We start from the raw sequence: 21,058 nt of genomic DNA, 5'->3' as shown, positions 1-21,058 counted from the left end.
CGATAAGAGGTCGCTTAACAGGGGTCATAGCCGGGTACTGTGCCTTAGGCTGCTTGGCGGCGCGCATGGGAATGCCATATAATGACTTCTGCCGTGTTCATGTCCGAGTTTGCTCTCCCTACTGGGGAGCCGTTTCTTCTGCGATCTGTGTGAACTAGCGAACGTACCTCTGGTAGGTCTCCTGAGATTTGTTGACGGAATAGGTTGGTTCCGATGGGGGGGTTCCATAAGCTCCTGCGTAGGTACATCCGTGTCTGCATGGGAATGGGCGTTCTTCACCTCTTAACGGACGTAAGAACATCGCTAGATCGACTTAATATTTGCAGCAGAGTAAGAATAGCCTTTACTCTCTTTAGCTACTAATGGATTTCATAAAACAGCTGTTCGATGATGCAAATTTCTGCTGAGGAAAAAACCTTCAGTAGAAATTTGCAAGCTCTCAATTACCAAACTCAAAATTTAGCTTACTATCTCGCACTCTCCCGCTCTCTTCTGCTGGCGAATAAAGTACCTGAAAAACTTTCAATAACAAATTTGCAAAAATTTTTGAGTACACAAACACACTTATTGTGGTTTTGGTCGCCTAAAAGTGCTATTACACGATATGTATTTGTCCTATGACCTGTCACTTTCTGTATCCACATGTTTTTCCTTACGTACTTCAAATACGAATAGAGTGTGCTCCAATTGGCATGTATTTTCAAATGCATCGCAATTTTTGTTTTATTCACATGTGTCTTTAATGTATGTTCAATGAAATAACAGTTCCCTGTAATCGGAATGTTTTGTACTGTAACGTTGGTAGCACTGACACACATCCGAAATAATCAAATATTAACAAAACAAACAAAATAAGTCATTTTAATTTTAAATAAATATTTCCCGGAGTTCATAAATACGATATTACTAGCCGAAGCGGAACCGCTCCGCTGCGCCTTCTTTAACTCTCTAATATCTTTTTAGGGTGGGGACACTTCGCCCTGAATGTGGATATCGAATTCGTGCCACTATAGCCTATGTGCGCCTATCACGCTGAACGCCTGCGTTTGAATCCTGACGAGAAAATCGGACAAAATTTAAAGCGGTGGTTTTCCTCTCTCTTAATGCTGGCGACATTTGCCAAGTATGGTTATGTAAAAAATTCTCCCTAAAGAGGTGTCGCACTGCGGCACGGCGAAAAGTCCCTTATCATTGAGTTTAAACTTGAATCGGAAAGCTTTCATTGTGAGAAGTTTGCTCCTTCTCGGTTGGTAAATATTTCCGGTTTAGGGGTATTTCGGGGGTGGGGTGGCCATCCAGACACATGGCCCTTTAAGTGCATATACGCTTTGTGCTCTACTTTCAAATACATTTTATATGAGCCTCATAATGGCATGAACGGTGGATAAGTTCGTTTTGTCCCAAAAATGAGTATCAATTTCCCGAAAATCAATCAATTTAAACATCAATTAGATTTTATATAATAGGGAGGTATTTTGGGGTGGGGCAGTTTCCCAAACATATGGCTCTTCAATTGGATATCAAATTCGTTTTTTTCTCTCAAGCACCTTTCGTTTGAGGCATATATTTTAGTGATTGGTCTATATACCCATATGGCGGGTTTTGGACGGCCCCCGAGGCACCCGACCCCAACAATAGAAACAATGTTTTGTTTTGACTGTGAGAGTGCAAAAAAAAAATCTAATGAATCGCATTAATAATCTCCGAGATCTGATGTTTTTGAAAATTAGGGTGATGAGAAGTGTTTTTTTGGGGAGGGATAGTAGTCCAGATATTTCGAATCAAATATGGATATCAAATTTGTGGTCCACTCCCAAATCCCCATATTGCCATGGTCGATATATATGAACCGTTTGGAGGGTATTTGGGGCTGGGGCGGCCACCGGCACTTTGCACTAAAAATAGATATCAAATTCGTTCTTTACTCCCAAAGACCGTTGATTTGAGCTCCATATTGCCATAATCGGAAATGAAGTTCAGTTAAGGGGGTACTTAGGGCGTACCTCCAAACACTTGGCTCCAAAATTGGATATGAAATACGTCTTCTACTCTCAAATACCATTAATTTGAGTCCCATATTGTCATAATGGGTTAATCAACCTATTTGACTTATTTTTGGAAGGAAAAGCGGCGCCTACACCTGAACGCAAATTTTAATGTCATATTCGGTGGGGCGACCTCCCATTACTTGGACCTAATTTTTTATACCATATTTGTAGATGAACGTCGAATACATCTGTTTAAAGGAGTTTTTGGGTTGGGGTGCTCCGCTGGGTACTTGAACCCAAATTTTAATACGAACTGATTTTGTATGCCAGATTCGTAATCTATTCCCGAATACCTTTCATTTAAGCCCCACATTGACGTGAACGTCCAATGTGTCTGTTTGGGGGAAATTTGGGGTTGGGGCGGCCCGATGGGTACTTGGACCATATTCGTATTCTACTCTCTAATACCTTTCATTTGATACCCATATTGTCCCGATCGGTCCACTTTTGAGTTTGGGTGGTGTTTTTGATTAACGGTTATAAAGCCTATTTCTTCTTCCTGACCATATTCGCAATCTACTCGCGAATACCCTTCATTTAAGTCCCTTATTGTCATTTTCGTCCAATAAACCTATTTTAGGGGGTTTTGGGTTGGGGCGTCCCCCCAGTTACTTGAACCTAATTTTTAATGCGAAGTTCGTACTCTACTCCTGAATACCTTTCATTTGAGTCCCATATTGTTCCGATCGATCCACTTTCACTTTTGTGGTAAGGGGAGGGTCCACCCCCCTTCCGATATCAAAAAAGTAGATAGCCTATGTTTCCTTCCAGACCAACCCACACATTCTGTGAAAATTTCAAGGTAATCGGTTAAGCCGTTTTTGAGTCTATGCGGAACAAACCGGCAATCAAACAAACACAAAAAAAATAATTTTTCAAGTTTTTTGCCTGTTGGGGCGAAGATCATTAAATTTTACAATTTTTGTTTGTTTCTCTTTCGAGACGAGCACAATGATCGAAGATGCTAATGGAAAAGGAAAGCCAAGGATAGCAACACACACCAACCACTATGGGACGCGTTTCGTCTTTGGTTAGAAGACTTTTCAACCATATTAGGTGTGATGGCTTCAGGGGCCTTGCGTTGGTATGTTGTATTTGAATCGTATTAATAGCAAAAATGCATCTATGATACAATTACCACAATAACCACGCTCGACAACCCTGTTTATTAGCTGTACTTTTCCCAATGCATGTATTTTTGTCTAATGACAGACATTCTTTCTGTGACAAATTACACTTCTTCCGTACTACACATGATTTTTGTGCATCTGTTGGAAGTTGTATTGATAGCTTCGCACGCTAAGATAACGGCAATGGCTCTCGCTGTTGCTCCGTGTGCCCAGGTTCGAATCCCGGCTGGGCTCTGCCGAATTTTTAATTTTTCAAGTTTTTTGCCTATTAGGGCAAAGATCATAAAATTCAAATTCATTTTTATATATAAGATTGAAATCCTAAGCAATTTTGCCATTCCACAACGTTTAATCATTGAATAAATATGTTGTGTTCTTCTTCTTTTAGTTTTGTCATTCAAACTGAATGATGACACCATATGTTTTAATAAACGACTGTAGTAAGCGGCGAAATGATTTGCCGCTTAGCTAATAGGGGATGGCATTGGCAAATAAAACACTCCTATTAAATGTTCCATACGTATCACACGAAGTGTGCAACTTTCACTTGTGCTAAGTGACACTAATCATCATTTTTTCCTTATGTCCCCTTTACATGTACTAACAGCAAAATCTTCACAACTTTACAATACCTCTGACCATTTTTATGTGTTAGTATTAATTTTTCCCTATTTTTATTATATAAATCTCAAACAATATTTAACAAGTAACCAAAACACATTGAGTATAATTTGAAAGGAGATGAATTGATAACAAAACTCTTGTTTGTTTCTCAATGGGTATTTCCAAAGATGCTAAGGTATCTGTGGTAAATCAAGGATATGTGTTTCATTTGTTGGTTTTTGAATGTCCAGATGAAGTTTTATGACTCTGAGCGGTAGTTGTATATTTGGAAAGATATCAATGGTCCATTGAAGGGGGGGTGTATAATTCGTTACTAAACCATGTTTCTACTTTTAGTGGTTCTTAGATATATGCAATTTTAGTTATATTCTCTGGTTATGGCAGTTTAGTTCAACTTTCAGTTATGTTTTGAGGAAAATAAAGTAAAGTAAAGTATACTCATGTATGGTTGCCCAAAAAGTAATTGCGGATTTTTTAAAAGAAAGTAAATGCATTTTTAATAAAACTTAGAATGAACTTTAATCAAAAATACTTTTTTTTACACTTTTTTTCTAAAGCAAGCTAAAAGTAACAGCTGATAACTGACAGAAAAAAGAATGCAATTACAGAGTCACAAGCTGTGAAAAAATTTGTCAACGCCGACTATATGAAAAATCCCCAATTACTTTTTGGGCAACTCAATATATGGAAACTCACCCTTAGCTGCACTAACTCATCATCTCAGTTGATGGTTAGCCTTTTAAGCTTTAGTTTCTTAAACTTAAAAAAAAAACAAAAAAAAAAATTATTTTAACGAAAATAAAATTGCTACACATTTTCTCTTGGTTTTGTTTTTCTTAAGGATCTCTTTGTTTTTTTCTTTTTTTTTTATAAATCAAAATAATAAACATTTTTACGAAAAATAATCATTTGTTTTTTTTTTTTTTTATAAAATAATAAAAAAGCCTTACTTTTTAACATAAAAAAAGAACTATTTGTAAATGCCATTTGTATTGAAAGCAGTTTTTCTTCTTTTGTTTTGTTGTTGTAGATTTTTCTCAGTTTTGTTTTGTTTTTTCTTGATCCTTTGAGTTATTCTGTCACTATTTCACTCTGCCGTACTGATCTGTTATTGGTTTATGGGGTAGGGTCTAGCTGTTGTTTTTCGTCTGTTTCTTTTACACCTGAGCTGGTTTAGTCTTTCCAAGGACCATGAGAACTTTCTGTAGAAACTTGGTTAGACTTACTGTAAATATTTTAGCGAAGAAAGGGGGAAAGAAAGAAAAAATGTTTATTAATATGAGTAGATAAAAAATGTTTATAAAGGCTATCACATGCACCATTCCAAATAGATTTAAAGACAGCTAAACCTTAACCTTAACAATTTTGAGCAAGAAATTTTGAATTTGAACTTCTATGATAACATCTAGAATTGAATTACATTTCAACTTATATCTAATGTTCCCAGATTCACAAGCGATTTAAAAATGAAAAAACTTCTTAAGGCCTTATTAAAGATCTTGGTGTATATATTAGAGTTGACAAAAGGCAAATATAAAAGATTTTTGGGTGTGAAGGATTTTTGAAGCGATTTAAATTAGAGATTCTGTCTCCTTATTAAGTTGATAAAGTAAAAGCGATTATGGCACGTATGAGGATACTCCAGGAAATTGGTTGATATGCTCAAGAGCAACCTCTTGGGAGACGAAAAACCAACTTCTATTAGAAGGTGATGATACCTGTGTAGTTTTATCCGTTGCGAGATAGTGATGGAGTATAAAAATCGCAAGTAGTAATAAAATTTGGCAACCCTGGTTATTAGCAAACAGCTCTTAATTTTTACAAAAGTCAAACAGAGTAAAAATTTGAAGTATTTCGTTGTTTAACAGGACTGTTCCGGTTGTCGAATATCCAAAACGAAAGATTTTCTTGTTTCTTCCTCTTTCTCGATGTTCTCACAGTGCCTGCGGAAATCGTAACTTGGAACCTACCAGTCTATCAGCATGTTTTCCAACCAGACAGCGACCTATCATGACGAACACGATGAGTGAGAGCCCCAATGACAGCATAAGCGGAGCGTTCAAAGCCCCCAATTCGTGATCATCTGTCATCTGTTGCCTTTCGGGACTAACCTATAAGAAATAGCTTTTATGTCGCTAGAGGCATAACCACTGACTCCAGTTCTACTGATATGTGTGAGGTAGTTCCTAGTAGTTCCTAGTATTGTAAGCTCAACTGCTCTACAATTCCCTGGTGTTATTTTTGATCCGGCATCTAGAACAGATTTATTTTAAACTGTTTGGTCATTTGGTTGTGGGTATTTGAGACAGTCAGTGGTGGTTTTTGTAGAAAAAAATAGCTTCACAAGAAATTAAATGACTGCCTTTCTGTCTCATCTCCGCTTGGTAAAGATTACAGTGATCGGTATGCCCTATCCCAGTGTTTCAGAGTACAACCCAAAGGCCATATGGTCGTCCAGTCTGAAACCATCCTTACAGAAGACTACATATCTTCTATCACCATGAACATTGTAGCTACAACCGCCTCTAACAGGTTAATTGGTGCAGTAGTTTTTACCAGATAGCGATTCCCACAATGTGATGTCCATATTGCCTGGGAGAGCGTGTCTAGTTTCGACTAAAAAACGGTGCCCGTAGCCGCTGCTTGACTAAAGGGAGGATGTCTTTTACGGCAGTGATGTATGTGAAAATAAATTCGAATATTATTAGTGGAGACTTAAACCACCAAACGCCCCCTACATGAGTGATCATGAACTAATATTCTATAGACAATAACATTTTTTTTTTTTTTTGAAAAGGTATCCCTCGTGGCCATATGGAAAAAGATGGCACTTCGAAATTTGGTAAGCAGACAGGTTTTGAGATGCGCTGGCCAATCATGTAAGCCGTTAGTCCAAAAAGATCTGCAAACGAAATCAAATATGGACATTTATTAAAAAAAAATGATCCTGGGGAGAAATGTGGATATCATGGCCACATGGAAAAACATGGCCCTTCCAAATTTGGTCAGCACACAAGTTTCGAGATGCTTTATCCAATCATGTAGGTTATTGGTCCAAAAAGATCTTCTAACGAGGTCGAATATGGCTATTTATTAAAAAAAATTCAATCCTGGAGAGAAATGTGGCCACCAAATTTGGTCAGATGCATATCTTTTTGGACTAATTTCTTACATGACTAGATAGGAGATCTTTTTGGACCAATAACCTACATGACTGGATAGAGCATATCGAAACTTTTTTTGCAGACCAAATTCGGAAGGGCCATCTTTTTCCATGTGATCATGGTGGCAGCATTTCTCTACAGTAACAACTTCTGTTTCTATAAAAGGCCATATTCTACATCATTAGGAGATCTTTTTGGATTAATAACCTACATGGCTGAACAGAGCATCTCCAGACCTGTCTGCTGACCAAATTTCGAAGGACCATCTTTTTTCATGTGGCCATGGTGGCGGTATTTCTCTCTAGGGTCAATTTTTTTTTTATAAATTACCATATTCGACCTCTTGAGGAGATCTTTTTGGACCAATAACCTACATGACTGGCTAGAGTATCTCGAGACTTATTTCCAAGTGGCCTTGGTTACATTTCTCTAAAAGATAATTTTTTTTTAATAAATTACCATATTCGACCTCGTCAGGAGATCTTTTTGGACTAGTAACCTACATGACTGGATAGAGAATCTTGAGACTTGTTTGCTGACCAAATTTGGAAGGGCCATATTTTTCCATGTCATTTTTTTTAATAAACTACCATATTCGATCATAGATCTTTTTGGACTAATTGTTCACATGACTAGATAGAGCATCTCGAGACCTGTCTGCTGACCAAATTTAGAAGAGCCATCTATGTCCATAGGGAAGTGGGGACACTTTTTCAAAAAAAAAAACAAAAATTGTTCTTGCCTTTAGAAAGTAAGTTCATAATCTCACATGTAGGGGGCCTTTGCTAGTTTCTGGCTTGACTAGTTATCTTCGAATTTATCTTCACCTACATACGGCAGTGGTCGCAGCAATTTGCCTAGCCACAGTTAGGTTCTTTTTAAGTTAAATGGATGTTTGTTTTACTAGCCGAACTTTGGCAGAATTGTTTTCTTCGAAGCTCATTTATCAATTTCAGACACCTGGTTTCCAGATATTTTTCAGTTAGAGTTTTGATCTTCCCCTTTTGGGTGTACCACAATATTTGCCTTCAAAGAACTTTTTCGCTGGAACTTCGGCATTTATTCTGACAATATGATCTCGTGGTTTTTAAAGCGATCTGTATGGTGCAACGGTAGGAACTAGAAGGCATCTTTCTTCTCCCGTTCTTCTGGTATCACAATGGATGAAAACTTATAAGTGAGTCTGATAACAGACTGCCTATTCGATATGTTAAAAAGAATTTTTCTCTCAGACATTCCAATTACTGCCTTTTCCACTTTCACAAGTGCCCATGCTTTGAATCCATATAACAACACGGGGAATATCATTGCCTTGCTTAGTGCAATTTTCGTCTGTTGAGAAATGGCTTTGTTGAGAAATGGCTTTGGCGTTCCGAGAAAGAGTTCCATGTTCGTGAGCGTCTCACGACGTGAGTCGTGATGTTTCTTGTGAGTAGTGATTTTTTTCGTCAGACCTAATTAGTGCTGTTAGCATGATTTCACTCACTCCCGCTCACCCATGAAGTATTTGAATTCAATTACGGTTACGCACGCATCACGTGTCTCCCGCGTAATTCACGCGTGATACGACAACGCACGACTCACGTGCGTACCCCTAATTGGCAAATAACGGGCTATTCCATTTCTGGTGTACGGGGCATAGTATACTGTCGAGCTGATGCAAACGCAGTATAAGTGTATCGCCTCCGTTCTTAAAGAGTTCAGGCAACCTATCGGTTTCTGCTGCCTTGTTATTTTTCAATCGGGTCACTGCTATTTGGAACTTTTTCTGAAACACGTGTTTCACGCTTGACACCAAAACTCACGTGTAAACATCTAGTTGGCACATTACGGGTTATGCCATTTCATATGTACGGGGTATAGTATGCTGACAAGCTAATGCAAACGTCTTATTGGTGTACCGCCTCCGGTCTTAAAGAGTTCAGGTGGCAGTAGCCGATGGGTTGTCAGTAAGGTCACTGCTACTTGAAACTCTTTCTGATATTCGGCGATATACATTCTACACTATCATCAGTGATTGGTTTGCGGTATCCTCTTCATCTGCAGGTTGCTCTGTATGTGGCATTCCATCTTTTGGTAGCATTTCGACACTCTTGGTAGTACCATGTGTTTCTCGGGGAAGGCTTCTAGTACCCAAGTACGGATTACGCGGCATTTTCCATGGAGTGGGCAATGGTTTGCCATTGCGCCGTATATCATTGGGTATAGCATTGGTTTCATCAATCAATTGGGTCAGTTGTGTGAAATGCTTTCTGATGCTCTCGCCAGGATTTGATTCTAGACGTTCATAGTCATAGGCGACTCTGTAGCCTTCAAAAATTGAGATATTGAGCTGAATTTTTGCACAGATTCGTATATCTTTAAAACGCAGGTTAAGTTCTAGAACGGGCCAAATCCGATCATATTTGGATATAACTACCATATAGACCGATGTTCTGATTAAGCTGTCTTAAGCCCATATAACGAGCAGGGTGTTGTACTAGGGTCCATTTTGGGTCATATTTACACAGAGCTGCAATCATAAGCGTAGAAAGGCCTCTGGGGGTGGGAAAAAAATTTTAGCCCCTCCCAGAATTTTAAAAATTAAATTAATTTCGAAAAAATTTGCTCAATCGCAGCCATATAGACCGATGGCTGATTCAGATTTCAGCCCATAAAAGCCCGAAACTCGATTTCTTTGAACTTTGGAACAGTGAGTTGGACAAGGCCACTCAAATATCCGAACCGAGTATGGTTAACATTGGACCACTTTTGGATATATCTGCCATATATACCGAGAGGGATTTGGAGCCGAGATCGAGTTGGATTGGACTACTCGATATCCGAAGCAAGAATGGTCCACATCAGATCACTTTTAGTCCCATAAAAGGCGCATCTATTACCGGATTTCTCAAAAATTCGGAATAGGGAGTTGCAAGAGCACCCGATATTCGAACGGAGTATGATAGAGAACAGATCATATTTGGATATAGCTGCCATAAAGACCGACCTGGGGATTCAGAGTCTTAAGCGCGTAAAAGGCACATTAACTATAAGATTTCGCTGAAATTAAGAACAGTGAAAATATTTTTTTAATAATGTGGCTATCTGACGCAGAATAACGCAACTTATTTAGATATAGCTGTCGTATAGACCGATCTGCTGATTTAAGATCCTTAGTACGTAACAATAGCGATTGGGCTGAAATTTTGAACAGTGAGTTCTGCCAGGCCAACTGGTTATGGTCCACATTTGAACTTATTTCGATATAGCTGCCATCTAGTCCGATCTGCCGATTGAGAGTCTTACTCCAATAAAAGCCCCATTTGTCTGTCAAACCAGTAAAAATATTAGAGCTTCTAGAAACCGAACAAGGATGATCGAGAGACCGGTTTACATGAGAGCTATTTCAGGTCATAGACTGATTTTGACCGTACTTGGCACAGTTGTTCTAAGTCGTAACAGAGCACCGCATGCTTATTTTCAGCAAAATCGAACAATAATTGCGGCTTGTAAGGGTTCAAGAAGTCAAATTGGGAGATCGGTTTATATGGGAGCTATATCAGGTTACAGACCGATTTGGACCGTACTTGGCACAGTTGTTGCAAGACTTAAGACCAAATCGAATAAAAATTGCAGTTTCCAAGGGTTCCAGAAGTCAAATCGGGAGATCGGTTTATATGAATGCTATATCGGGTTATAGGCCGATTTGGACCGTTCTAGTTACAGTTCTTCGAAGTCATAACAGAACACTACATGGAAAATTTCAGCCAAATCGGACAAAAATTGTGGCTTCCAGGGGCTCAGGAAGTCAACTTGGGTAGTTTGATTTGCATGGGAGCTATATCAGGTTATAGACCGATTTGAACCGTACTTAGAACAGTTGTTGGAAGTCATAACGGAACACCACATGCAAAATTTCAGCCAAATCGGACAAAAATTGCGGCTTGAAAGGGCTCAAGAAGTCAAATCGGAAATCGGTTATATAGGAACTTTATCAGGTAAATAGACCGTCATGGACCGTACTGGGCAGTTATTGGAAGCTATAAAGAAGACTACATGCAAAATTTCAGCTAAATCGGACAAAAATTGCGATTTCTAGGGGGTAAGAATATGGTTAGATCGATTCAGAACGTCGAGAAGATCAAGAATATATATACTTCATGGGGTCTTAGACGAATATTTCGAGGTGTTACAACGGAATGACTAGATTAGTATACCCCCATTTTCATTCTTGTTAAATTTGGCCCAGATCGGTCCAAATTTACATATAGCTGCCATATAGACCGATCTCACGATTTTACGTCTTGAGGCCATAAAAGGTGCATTAATTGTCCGATTTCGCTGAAATTTGGGACAGTGAGTTGTGTTAGGGCTCCTTTTTAATTTAGTCTAGATCGGTCCAGATTTGGATAAAGCTGCCATATAGACCGTTCTCTCGGTTTAAGGTCTAAGGCACATTTATTATCCGATTTCGCTAAAATTTTATGTTGCTGAAATTAGGTACAATGTGTTGTGTCTGACCCTTCGACATTCGTACCGAGTATGCTTAAGATCTGTCTATATTTCGATATAACTGTCATATAGACTGATCTTTCAATTTAGGTTTGGATCCATAAAAGGTGTATTTATTGTCCGATTTCGTTGAAATTTGGTATCCCGATTTAATGTTTTAGGCCCATAAAAGGTAAATTTATTAACCAATTTCACTGAAATTTAGCACCATGAGTTCTGTTAGGCCCTTTTACAATCGTACCGAGTGTGGTCAAGATCTCCCAATTTCTTGGTACAATAATAGCACGTTTATTACTCGATTTCGCTAGAATTTGACCCAGTGGGCGGTATAAGGCACTTCGACATTCTTGTTTACTATGCTTCAGATCGGGCTTTATTTGGATATAGCTGGCGTATACATATACCCATCACCCGATTTAGGTTCGTAGGCCCATAAAATTAAGATGAGGAAGGGACCAAGATAGGTATGGACTTCGCCAGGTTTAAGCAACTCAAAGTTGTCGCTATGCCACCCGTCGGCCGTTCTAAAATTGGACAGAAGACGGTTCTTTAGATCCCCTTTTGCTGTTGGAAGTCCTAAATCCCAAAAGTTCTTCTGATTAGTTTGCATATTCACACTTATGTATAAGTTATTGGTGCTTCTAAATTTTAGTGGGACGCAGGGCTGGGGACTACCTGTCTAGTAATACATTGCCTGATTTCCACCTACTCTCCTGACTAGATCCCATATGTTTTGTAAAAGAAAGAAATAACTGAGAGAAGTATTAAGAAAGAAGGACATTCCTGGTTGTGACTCTGGGAAACCATTGTGACATTGTGATAATCTCTAATATCTAAATGATGAAATATGAGTTATTCCAACTAAATTTTGTGCAAATGATATCGGATCTAAAAAACCGGGTGCTTGTTTAAAATCAATGGAGCAGGCAGTGTAAATAATTAAAAAAGAATTTGTGAAAATCAAAACATAAAAACAAAGAAAAAAGTGTAAAAATAAAAACCTTTGAGGAACTCTTTGGTCGTACAACCATCATCACTTTTTGTAAAGCTTGAGTTAATCCACCTATAAGAATTAAATAAATATTAGGAGGGTTGACCAAATAAAATAAAAATAAAATACATGGTAAATGGATATGAAAAAATTCCATTTGGGGGGAAAAAAAGCTCATGAATATGTGAATTTGATGTTTTTCCTAAATACACCAAAAAAGGTTAGGCACAAGGATAACCAACTTACCCATAACTTTTTGGAACCACATGGGCTTATTTTTCCACGCAATGAATACCAAATAGACAGGTATGCTGGACAAAATCATTAGAATGCCATAACCAGTCTCCACAGGACTGGCATACATGGGTACGATGGTAACGAAAAGGGTGGCCAGAAGATAGACAATGGGGAAGATCATGGGCACACGAATGGGACGGGGCAGATTGGGTTGGGCCCAACGCAACCAGGGTAAGCACAAGACAGCAACACCGATACTTAGCTGAAAAGTTAAAAAGTCAGTGATAGGGGTTGGTTTTCTCTAACTTCTTGCTCTACTTACCCAAGTGGCAAAGCCTACATAATTGATTAAAGCAAATATATCCGAAACTGTCAGATACAACATGGATAATAAAGCCATAGCCAAAACAGCAGGTGTTGGTGTAAATCTGTGAATTTGAATCATGGTCAGAATTTCAGGCATTTGACCCTCATTGGCACCGGCATAAAACAAGCGGGATGAAGTCAAAAGAATGCCATTGACAGCACCAAAAGTGGAAAGAGCCACAAAAACTAAAAGGAAAAAAATATATAATTTACAAATCGGTAAGAGTTTCAACTTAAAAACTCTTTTTACCTGGAATGGTCCATGCAATCACACCAAAAGCCCGTTCGGCATATGTTACAGCCACAGCCTGTGAACCCAAAACCTCATCGGGAGACAGAATGGTATAGAATGATATATTGGCGAAAACGTACACCGCTGTTACCAGAATGCAAGAAATAGCTATGGCGCGGGGTAGATTCTTAACGGGATCCTTTAATTCTTCAATGATGAAATTTAAATAATTCCTGCAAAAAAACAAAATATTATGAAGAGTGTGGTGTCTGATAAAAACATATCTTAGGGCAAAGATCCCTGGATTTCGCCTGCACACAAGCATAGCATACAGAAAGGGCAGATCCACTGAAATTGCCCTTCACGACCTAGTCGTCTACATAAAGGGTTCTCCCGCTGTCAAGGATTATACAATGGTAGAATTTCTTGACAGTGAAGGTACTTTCAATAATGCAAAACCGATGTCAATCATGAAGAAGCTGACACTTCCGTAAGAAAGTCAACACTACAGTAAGAAAGCTTATTAATAACTTACTTACTAAAAAATGCAGTACGGCAGGCTTGGGATCTTTAGATCTAAAAAGATGGGTCAGAAGGAGAACGCCTCAGGAAGGTGTACCATCTCCTCTGCTTTGGAATATATCCATTAACAATATATTATAGTATCTAGAAGAGATAGGTGTATGCCGATGAAGTGGCTATTGCGCGTAGGGGAAAGTTTCCAGCGCTCTAAGGGTGATATTTTAAGAGCTTTAGGAAAGTTTTTCAAAAAATCGATGCAAGGTCCATATAATTTAATGTTTGAAGATTATTTCATGCAAATGTTGACCGTAATTGGACTAAGTGGATGGAGCATTTGAGTCCATCCACTTAGTCCAATTTTGGCATACTCTTTCCAACATTTCGGCCGGTACCTCACGAATAAATGCTTCAATGTTGTCTGCCAATGCGTCAATTGAAGCGGGCTTGTCTGTCATGACATGAGTCCCATAAAAAAAAATAGTCTAAAGGCGTTAAATTGCACCATGTAGGCGGCCAATTGACCGGTCCCGAACGTGAAATAAAATGTTCACCAAATTCGCCTCTTAATTAGACCATTGTTACGGGTGCTGTGTGGCATGTGGCACCATCTTGTTGAAAGCACATGTCATGCAAGTCAAGCTCTTGGATTTTGCGCAAAAAAAGTTGAATATCAACTCACGGTAGCGCTCACCATTCACAGTTACGTTATGATTCGCATCCTCTTTGAAGAAGTACGGTCCAATGTTGCCACCGGCCCATAAACCTCACAACATTGTGACTTTTTCTGGATGCATTAGTTGCTCTTGAAAAGCTTCTAGCTGATCTTCAGAGCACGCATTTTCATAATAAAATTCAATAATTTGTAAGCGTTATTCGTTTGTAAGACGATTCATGGTAAAATTATAAACCAAACTTGATATGTGTGACAGTGAAATAAAACACGAATTGTGCGTGAGCTGTTTAACCAGTGTTGCCAAAAGATAATAGCTAAAAAATCACCCTTTACCTTAGGAAGATTTACGTGTGTCAGAAGTAGTTCTTTTCTTTGCTAAAAGCGCCAAATACCTGAGGTTATGCTGGACAGGAAATTGAATTTAAAATTAAACATTTTGGAAAGGGCAAGAAAGGCAACTCCTGCTCTATGCACCTCCAAGAGAGCCATTGGTAATAGCTGGGGCTTTATACCGCGTGTCATGCACTGGGTATGTGCTGTAGTTGCCAGACCTATAATGCTATATGGTGTTGTGGTCAGGTGGACGGTACATCAACAGTCCACCTACTATTTAAACCAGAGCTGCGATGTCGGGCAATTTTGACTCGACTCAGATTCCGACTCCAGGCAAATTGCTCCACTCCGACTCCTGAGTCGACTCCGGACACTAAAAATGTTATGTTATATATTCAGCACTAAAGAATGGGAGTGAGGTGCTCTAACCTAGGCAAAATGGGTATCTAATGAAAGGTATTAGCGAGTAGATTACGATTATGTATAAACAAAAAAAAAAATATTGACCAGGGAAGGACCTACCGGATCTTTAGGATTTTTTAACCCTAGGCAATATGGGTATCAAATAAAAGGTATTAAGGAAAAGATTATGAAAACGCAAAAAACAAACAAAATGCATTCAGAAATAGACTTCAGAATCTCGTTCCTGGGCTCAGAACTTTGGGGTGAGCCCTATAAAGTGCATTTTCCCCAAATCTCTTCATTTCGTTTGTAACACTGTAACACTGCGCTTTCTGTAACATTCTTATCCTTGAAATATTTATTTTCGACAATTAAAGAGCTTTTAGTGAAATATCATGCCATGAAGATGGCATATGTTTATCGCTTGACTAAAGGTCAAAACAGCCATAAGGGCAATAACAACCAAGACGGTAAGATCACGAACAGTCTTGGGAATGAGAAAGCAGACGATTTGGCAATGAAAGCCAGAGAAATGCCGCCAATAAAATTGGTTAACCCGAAGCCTTTCGGGTCGACGCAGCCCGAGTTAGGGGAGTGGGCGACGAATATGCATGTAACTCTGGGGAACAGTGAAACGGTCGGTAGGACGGGGTAAATCCTATGGGTAGATCCTATTACTGGAAGGAAGTAAGAAGGAGGTCAGTATAGCTTTCGGTATCATAACGGGACACATATGACTATGAGCTCGCTTATGTAAAATCGGTGCCTCAAGGGCATGTGAGGAAGATGATGAGACGTTGCACAGTGGGATAAGAAAAAAATTAAGTGGAAATAAGTTTGCCATTTTGGAAGGGAAAGAGATATCTTCATGAAATTTTACATAGTTTTAGTGTTATCCAGTTTATATGCAAAATAGAGGCCCTAGAGTTTCCAGAGGACCATTGATGGGCCTTTAAAGTTGGTCACCTCGGCCCTACAACATTTTTATCGGGCTGTCAAAAAGCGCATTTATGATCCGAATAACTAATTGCATGGACAAATATTTTTGCGCCATCCAAGGATTTAGATCTTTACGGACATTTTACTAAAAATTGCCAATTTTGCAAACATCTTTCCCCAGTGTGGGGATTTTGGGTGTTTTCATCAAGAAATGTGGCCAAAATTTGTACTGTATTCATTTTTTTAAAAAGACATTCAACTACAAAATTGTGAAAAATTAGAACGACATCTTTAGTAGTTTTGGTTTTATGATATTTGAATTTTATTTTTCACAAAAGTGTATTTTTGAAAATCGGACCATAAATGCGCTTTTGACAGATCGAACAAAAGTTTGTAGGGCCGAGGTGACCAACTTTCAAGGCCCACTAATGGGCCCCTGGGATTTGTAGAGCCCTGAAATTTTGCATATAAACCGGATAACATGAAGATATGTCTATCCGTTCCAAAATGGCAGACTTATTTCCACTTATTTTACTTCCATCCCACTGTGCGTTGGCTTTTTAGCGGCTTTAGCGGTTAAGAGATACCGGCACTTAGTTGGGGACACAATAGCAGATATGAACCAACTTAGGGAGTAGCATGGAAGGAAGGATTTTGTAAGTAGCACGGAATTCCTAACAAAGATTTTCTCTTTCGAGGTTGTTTGTTTAGCATCTAGAGCGCACAACAAGCCGATTACTGGCTTTTGTGTATGTCCATAGTGGCGTGGGCGGTTTAATATCCGCAGCACCTCTTGTCAACCTATCCTAACCTATCCTTAATAATTCAAAACTTCAGGATGAATTTCAATTTCACTGAAGTTTTGTCATAATGTGATATCAATTCCATATGAACCGCACTTCTGATTTGATTACTGTAACATCTATAGGACGCGCTTTTTATTTTAATGCAAAAAATGCATTGAAAATTTGTCCCTACCGAAATAAGCCATTTTTAAATAATTCTTTCCGTATATTAAACTAGTCTTTATATTTCTCAAGGCGACTTTGCAAATCCTTAATTTAGCATTAAACATTATAGTGGACTCATGCCATTCAGCAACACACACACACACGCATATCCTTAGAGTAAATCATTCAATTATCAATTGAATTTAATTAACTTGAAATGTCACTTTCACGTCTTCTTTCTGGCCAAAGAAAATATTGTGTGGAAAAAAAAAATGTAAAGCAAATCCTATTATTTTCATAAGGCAATTTCATGATTTCCATGGGTGGAACTGAAGGCTAGCGGCACCAAGCAACAAGTGGCATTAAAAACAAACCCAAACCCATCAATGTTCGTTAGAACATTCGAGTCAACCTCTAAGGCCAAAGGAAATTATAGCATAGAATACCCCTAACATATCGTAGCCTTCTCCCTAGGGATAGAAACGCAAGCAGCAACTGCCAACCTTCAACCTTTCATCACATCACTACTTACCATCCATTGTAGGCGAAGAGTCCAGAGTAAAAGGATAACGCAATAGATGTGACCCTAGTGTCAGTGTTCTCAAATGTAAAATACTCGGTGTGACCCATGTACAATTGGTAGATGCCCGATGCAATGATGATAAACAAGGCCAACAGCTAATGGCGGGGATTTGCCAAACCATGACAAATAGAGGGAGAGATTGTGCAAAACGGGGAGAGAGAGGTTTATAGAGAAATCAGTTAAGCCATTTTACGAGTATGTTATTTATTTACTTAAGCTAAGAATAAACTTACTTTGGCATATGTGAAGATATCCTGCACAGCGGTAGCCCATTTAACATCCCAGCAGTTAACAAAAGTCAGAACCACTGAAATCAAATGCGATATTAAAGGAAAACAACATTTTATTACAATTTTATATAGCAACACTAGGAAGACAATTGATTGTGATATATAGTAGGTCTGTTAGACAAAACAAGCAATTACATAGATAACGATAAGGAAATAGATAATTTAAATATATGTACTAACCAAAATTTATTTTGCTTCAAAATAACACGAAAATCCCGGTAAATGATAATGGAAGTTGTAACAAGGAAAAATTCATTAAATTCGGCCAGGCCAAACTTTGACTGCCCCCCGCCTCGTATATATGATACCAAAAAATCTGATAAAAATACGACTTGGACCAAACTCCGCATAGATGTCGAGGGGTCCAACACAACACACTGTGCTCAATTTCAGTGAAATCAGGTGATAACAAGACCCAACATCGGTTTATATGACAGCTATATTAGGTTATGAACTGATTTGAACTATTCTTAGCACAGTTGTTGAAAGTTATAACAAAAGACCTCATGCAAAATTTCAGCTAAATCGGATAATAATTGCGCCCTCTAGAGGCTCAAGAAGTCAAGACCCAAGATCGGTTTATATGGCAGCTATATCAGGTTATGAAACGATTTGAGCCATACTTGGCACAGATGTTGGATATCATAACTAAGTACTTCGTGCCAAAACTCATTCAAATCGGATAAGAATTGCGCCCTCTAGAGGCTCAAGAAGTCAAGACCCAACATCGGTTTATATGACAGCTATATTAGGTTATGAACTGATTTGAACTATTCTTAGCACAGTTGTTGAAAGTTATAACAAAAGACCTCATGCAAAATTTCAGCTAAATCGGATAATAATTGCGCCCTCTAGTGGCTCAAGAAGTCAAGACCCAAGATCGGTTTATATGGCAGCTATATCAGGTTATGAAACGATTTGAACCATACTTGGCACAGATGTTGGATATCATAACTAAGTACTTCGTGCCAAAACTCATTCAAATCGGATAAGAATTGCGCCCTCTAGAGGCTCAAGAAGTCAAGACCCAACATCGGTTTATATGACAGCTGTATTAGGTTATGGACCGATTTGAACCAGTTGTTGGATATCATAACAAAAAACGTCGTGCAAAATTTCATTCCAATCGGATAAGAATTGCGTACTCTAGAAGCTCAAGAAGTCAAGACCCAAGATCGGTTTATATGGCAGCTATATCAAAACATGGACCGATATGGCCCATTTACAATACCAACCGACCTACACTAATAAGTAGTATTTGTGCAAAATTTCAAGCGGCTAGCTTTACTCCTTCGGAAGTTAGCGTGCTTTCGACAGACAGACGGTCGGACGGACGGACATGGCTAGATCAACATAAAATGTCGCGACGATCAAGAATATATATACTTTATGGGGTCTCAGACAAATATTTCGAGTAGTTACAAACAGAATGACGAAATTAGTATACCCCCATCCTATGGTGGAGGGTATAAAAAGGGTCTTATATGGGTTCAAGACCCTAAATCGAGAGATCGTTCTATATTCAAATATGGTCATATCTGCACTGTACCAGTTCGCTCATTTGTGAGCGAAAAACTTTCGATCGGCAGACCGGTCTATATGTGGGATATAAATGAAATATGGTCGAATTTAATCCATACCCGACATCCGACATGGCTGTCAAAAGACGTAGCACAGCCCACCGTGCCTAATTATCGAAATTGGGTAATAAATCGACAGGTCGGTTTATATGGCAGCTCTAATCGATTATATCACGATCAAGACCATACTAGGTAGGGATGTCAAGGGGCCCAACACAGCTCAATGAGCTACATTTCAACGAAAACGGATAATAAATGCATATGTTATGGGTCTAAAACCTTTAACGCCTTCTCTGAGAATGGCAAAATCCGGAAGAGGGAATGAAAGGGCAGACGATTTGGCGTTTAAGGCCAGAGGACTGCCGTCAATAAACTAGGTTAACCCGAAGCCTTTCGGGTAGACGCAATCCGAGTTAAGGGCGGGGCTACGAATGCTCATACAACATAGTGGGACAGCGAAACGGTCGGTAGGACGGCGAAAATCCTATGGGGAGATCCAGATCGTGAGAAGACGAGGCTAATACTGAAAGGAAGTATGAAGGAGGTCAGTATAGCTCTCGGTATCGGTACCATACAGCATTATAGGTCTGACAACTGCAGTATATACTCAATGCATGACACGCGGTCTAAACTCTCAACTTTTGCCAATGGCTCTCTTGTGTATAGGACAAAGGTTACCTTTCTTGCGCTTTGCAAAATATTGAAAAACACCCGGGGGTAGTTTAAATCCCGGAATTCTTTGTTCACCAACCATTCCTCCACACACCCATGGTTTCTGGATGAGAACCACGTCAAATCCCCCTGCCATCAGGAGGACCTTTAGTGCCGCCAAAGCGGCCTTACAATGGTGGAGATTTATCTGTAGAAATCGGACCGTAGTCAGGGCTCAGAACTTCCACCACTGTTGTGTAAGCCTCGTCTTCTGATTCCACCAGTAGTTCATCCTCATAATATTCATTAGCTTTTGTCATGATAAGCTTCCGTATTCATCCAGGTGCAGGTGAGAAAGCTATGGCACCGCTCTTCCTCAGGATACTGGACACTTGCGGTGTGGACGATTCCTCCTTTGACGCTTGACTAGCTGCTGCTGTCGAAGTACTTTTTGAGTTCCGTGCTTCCCCGCTGGCGCACACCTTGAGCCCAGTCCATCCGGATGACCCACCCACAAAGGGCTGGTCGGGTCCCGTTACCATGCCATCCCCTCCTTTCTGATTGTGGCAGGGGGATTTTTAGTCTCCTGCAATCCGCCAGACTTTAGCGATGTCGTCGATAGTTCCTCAGGCAAGTGTTCAGCAACAACTGCTGAGTCGTCTCCTGATTCCCCAACCCCACCGCTTCTATAGACCTGCAGTTTCAACTTGTTGAAACGCCTTCTTATCTTGGCATTAAAATTGCATGGAACGATTCCAGGGATTTTCAGTCTGCTGCAATCCGCCTTCCTCTCTTGGCATTAAAGTTTCTTGGAACGTTTTCAGGGTCATGTACGCGGCAGCTTTCTCT

The 21,058-nt window shown here is 39.3% G+C and overlaps 1 protein-coding gene across 3 annotated transcripts in view; it reads right to left on the bottom strand.

Annotated features, from left to right (window-relative positions):
• Positions 1 to 4,693: 4,693 nt before the first annotated feature.
• LOC106083632 (Y+L amino acid transporter 2) overlaps positions 4,694 to 21,058 on the bottom strand; it is a 116,297-nt gene continuing 99,932 nt past the window's right edge. For 2 of the 3 annotated variants that reach the window (XM_059362593.1, XM_059362592.1), the window contains exons 4-9: positions 17,922 to 17,995; positions 17,638 to 17,783; positions 13,305 to 13,519; positions 13,011 to 13,240; positions 12,698 to 12,950; positions 4,694 to 5,027 (exon numbers count right to left, since the gene is read on the bottom strand). In XM_059362593.1, coding sequence (XP_059218576.1) covers positions 4,960 to 5,027; positions 12,698 to 12,950; positions 13,011 to 13,240; positions 13,305 to 13,519; positions 17,638 to 17,783; positions 17,922 to 17,995 — 986 coding nt within the window. In that variant the 3' untranslated portion in view covers positions 4,694 to 4,959. Of the gene's footprint in view, positions 5,028 to 12,461; positions 12,524 to 12,697; positions 12,951 to 13,010; positions 13,241 to 13,304; positions 13,520 to 17,637; positions 17,784 to 17,921; positions 17,996 to 21,058 lie in introns of all 3 variants that reach the window. The other variant, XM_013246777.2, reaches the window with a different exon arrangement.

This window comes from Stomoxys calcitrans, chromosome 2 (genome assembly GCF_963082655.1).
Source record: "Stomoxys calcitrans chromosome 2, idStoCalc2.1, whole genome shotgun sequence".
NCBI lineage: Eukaryota > Metazoa > Arthropoda > Insecta > Diptera > Muscidae > Stomoxys > Stomoxys calcitrans.
This window is presented reverse-complemented; position numbering and strand designations above follow the sequence as displayed.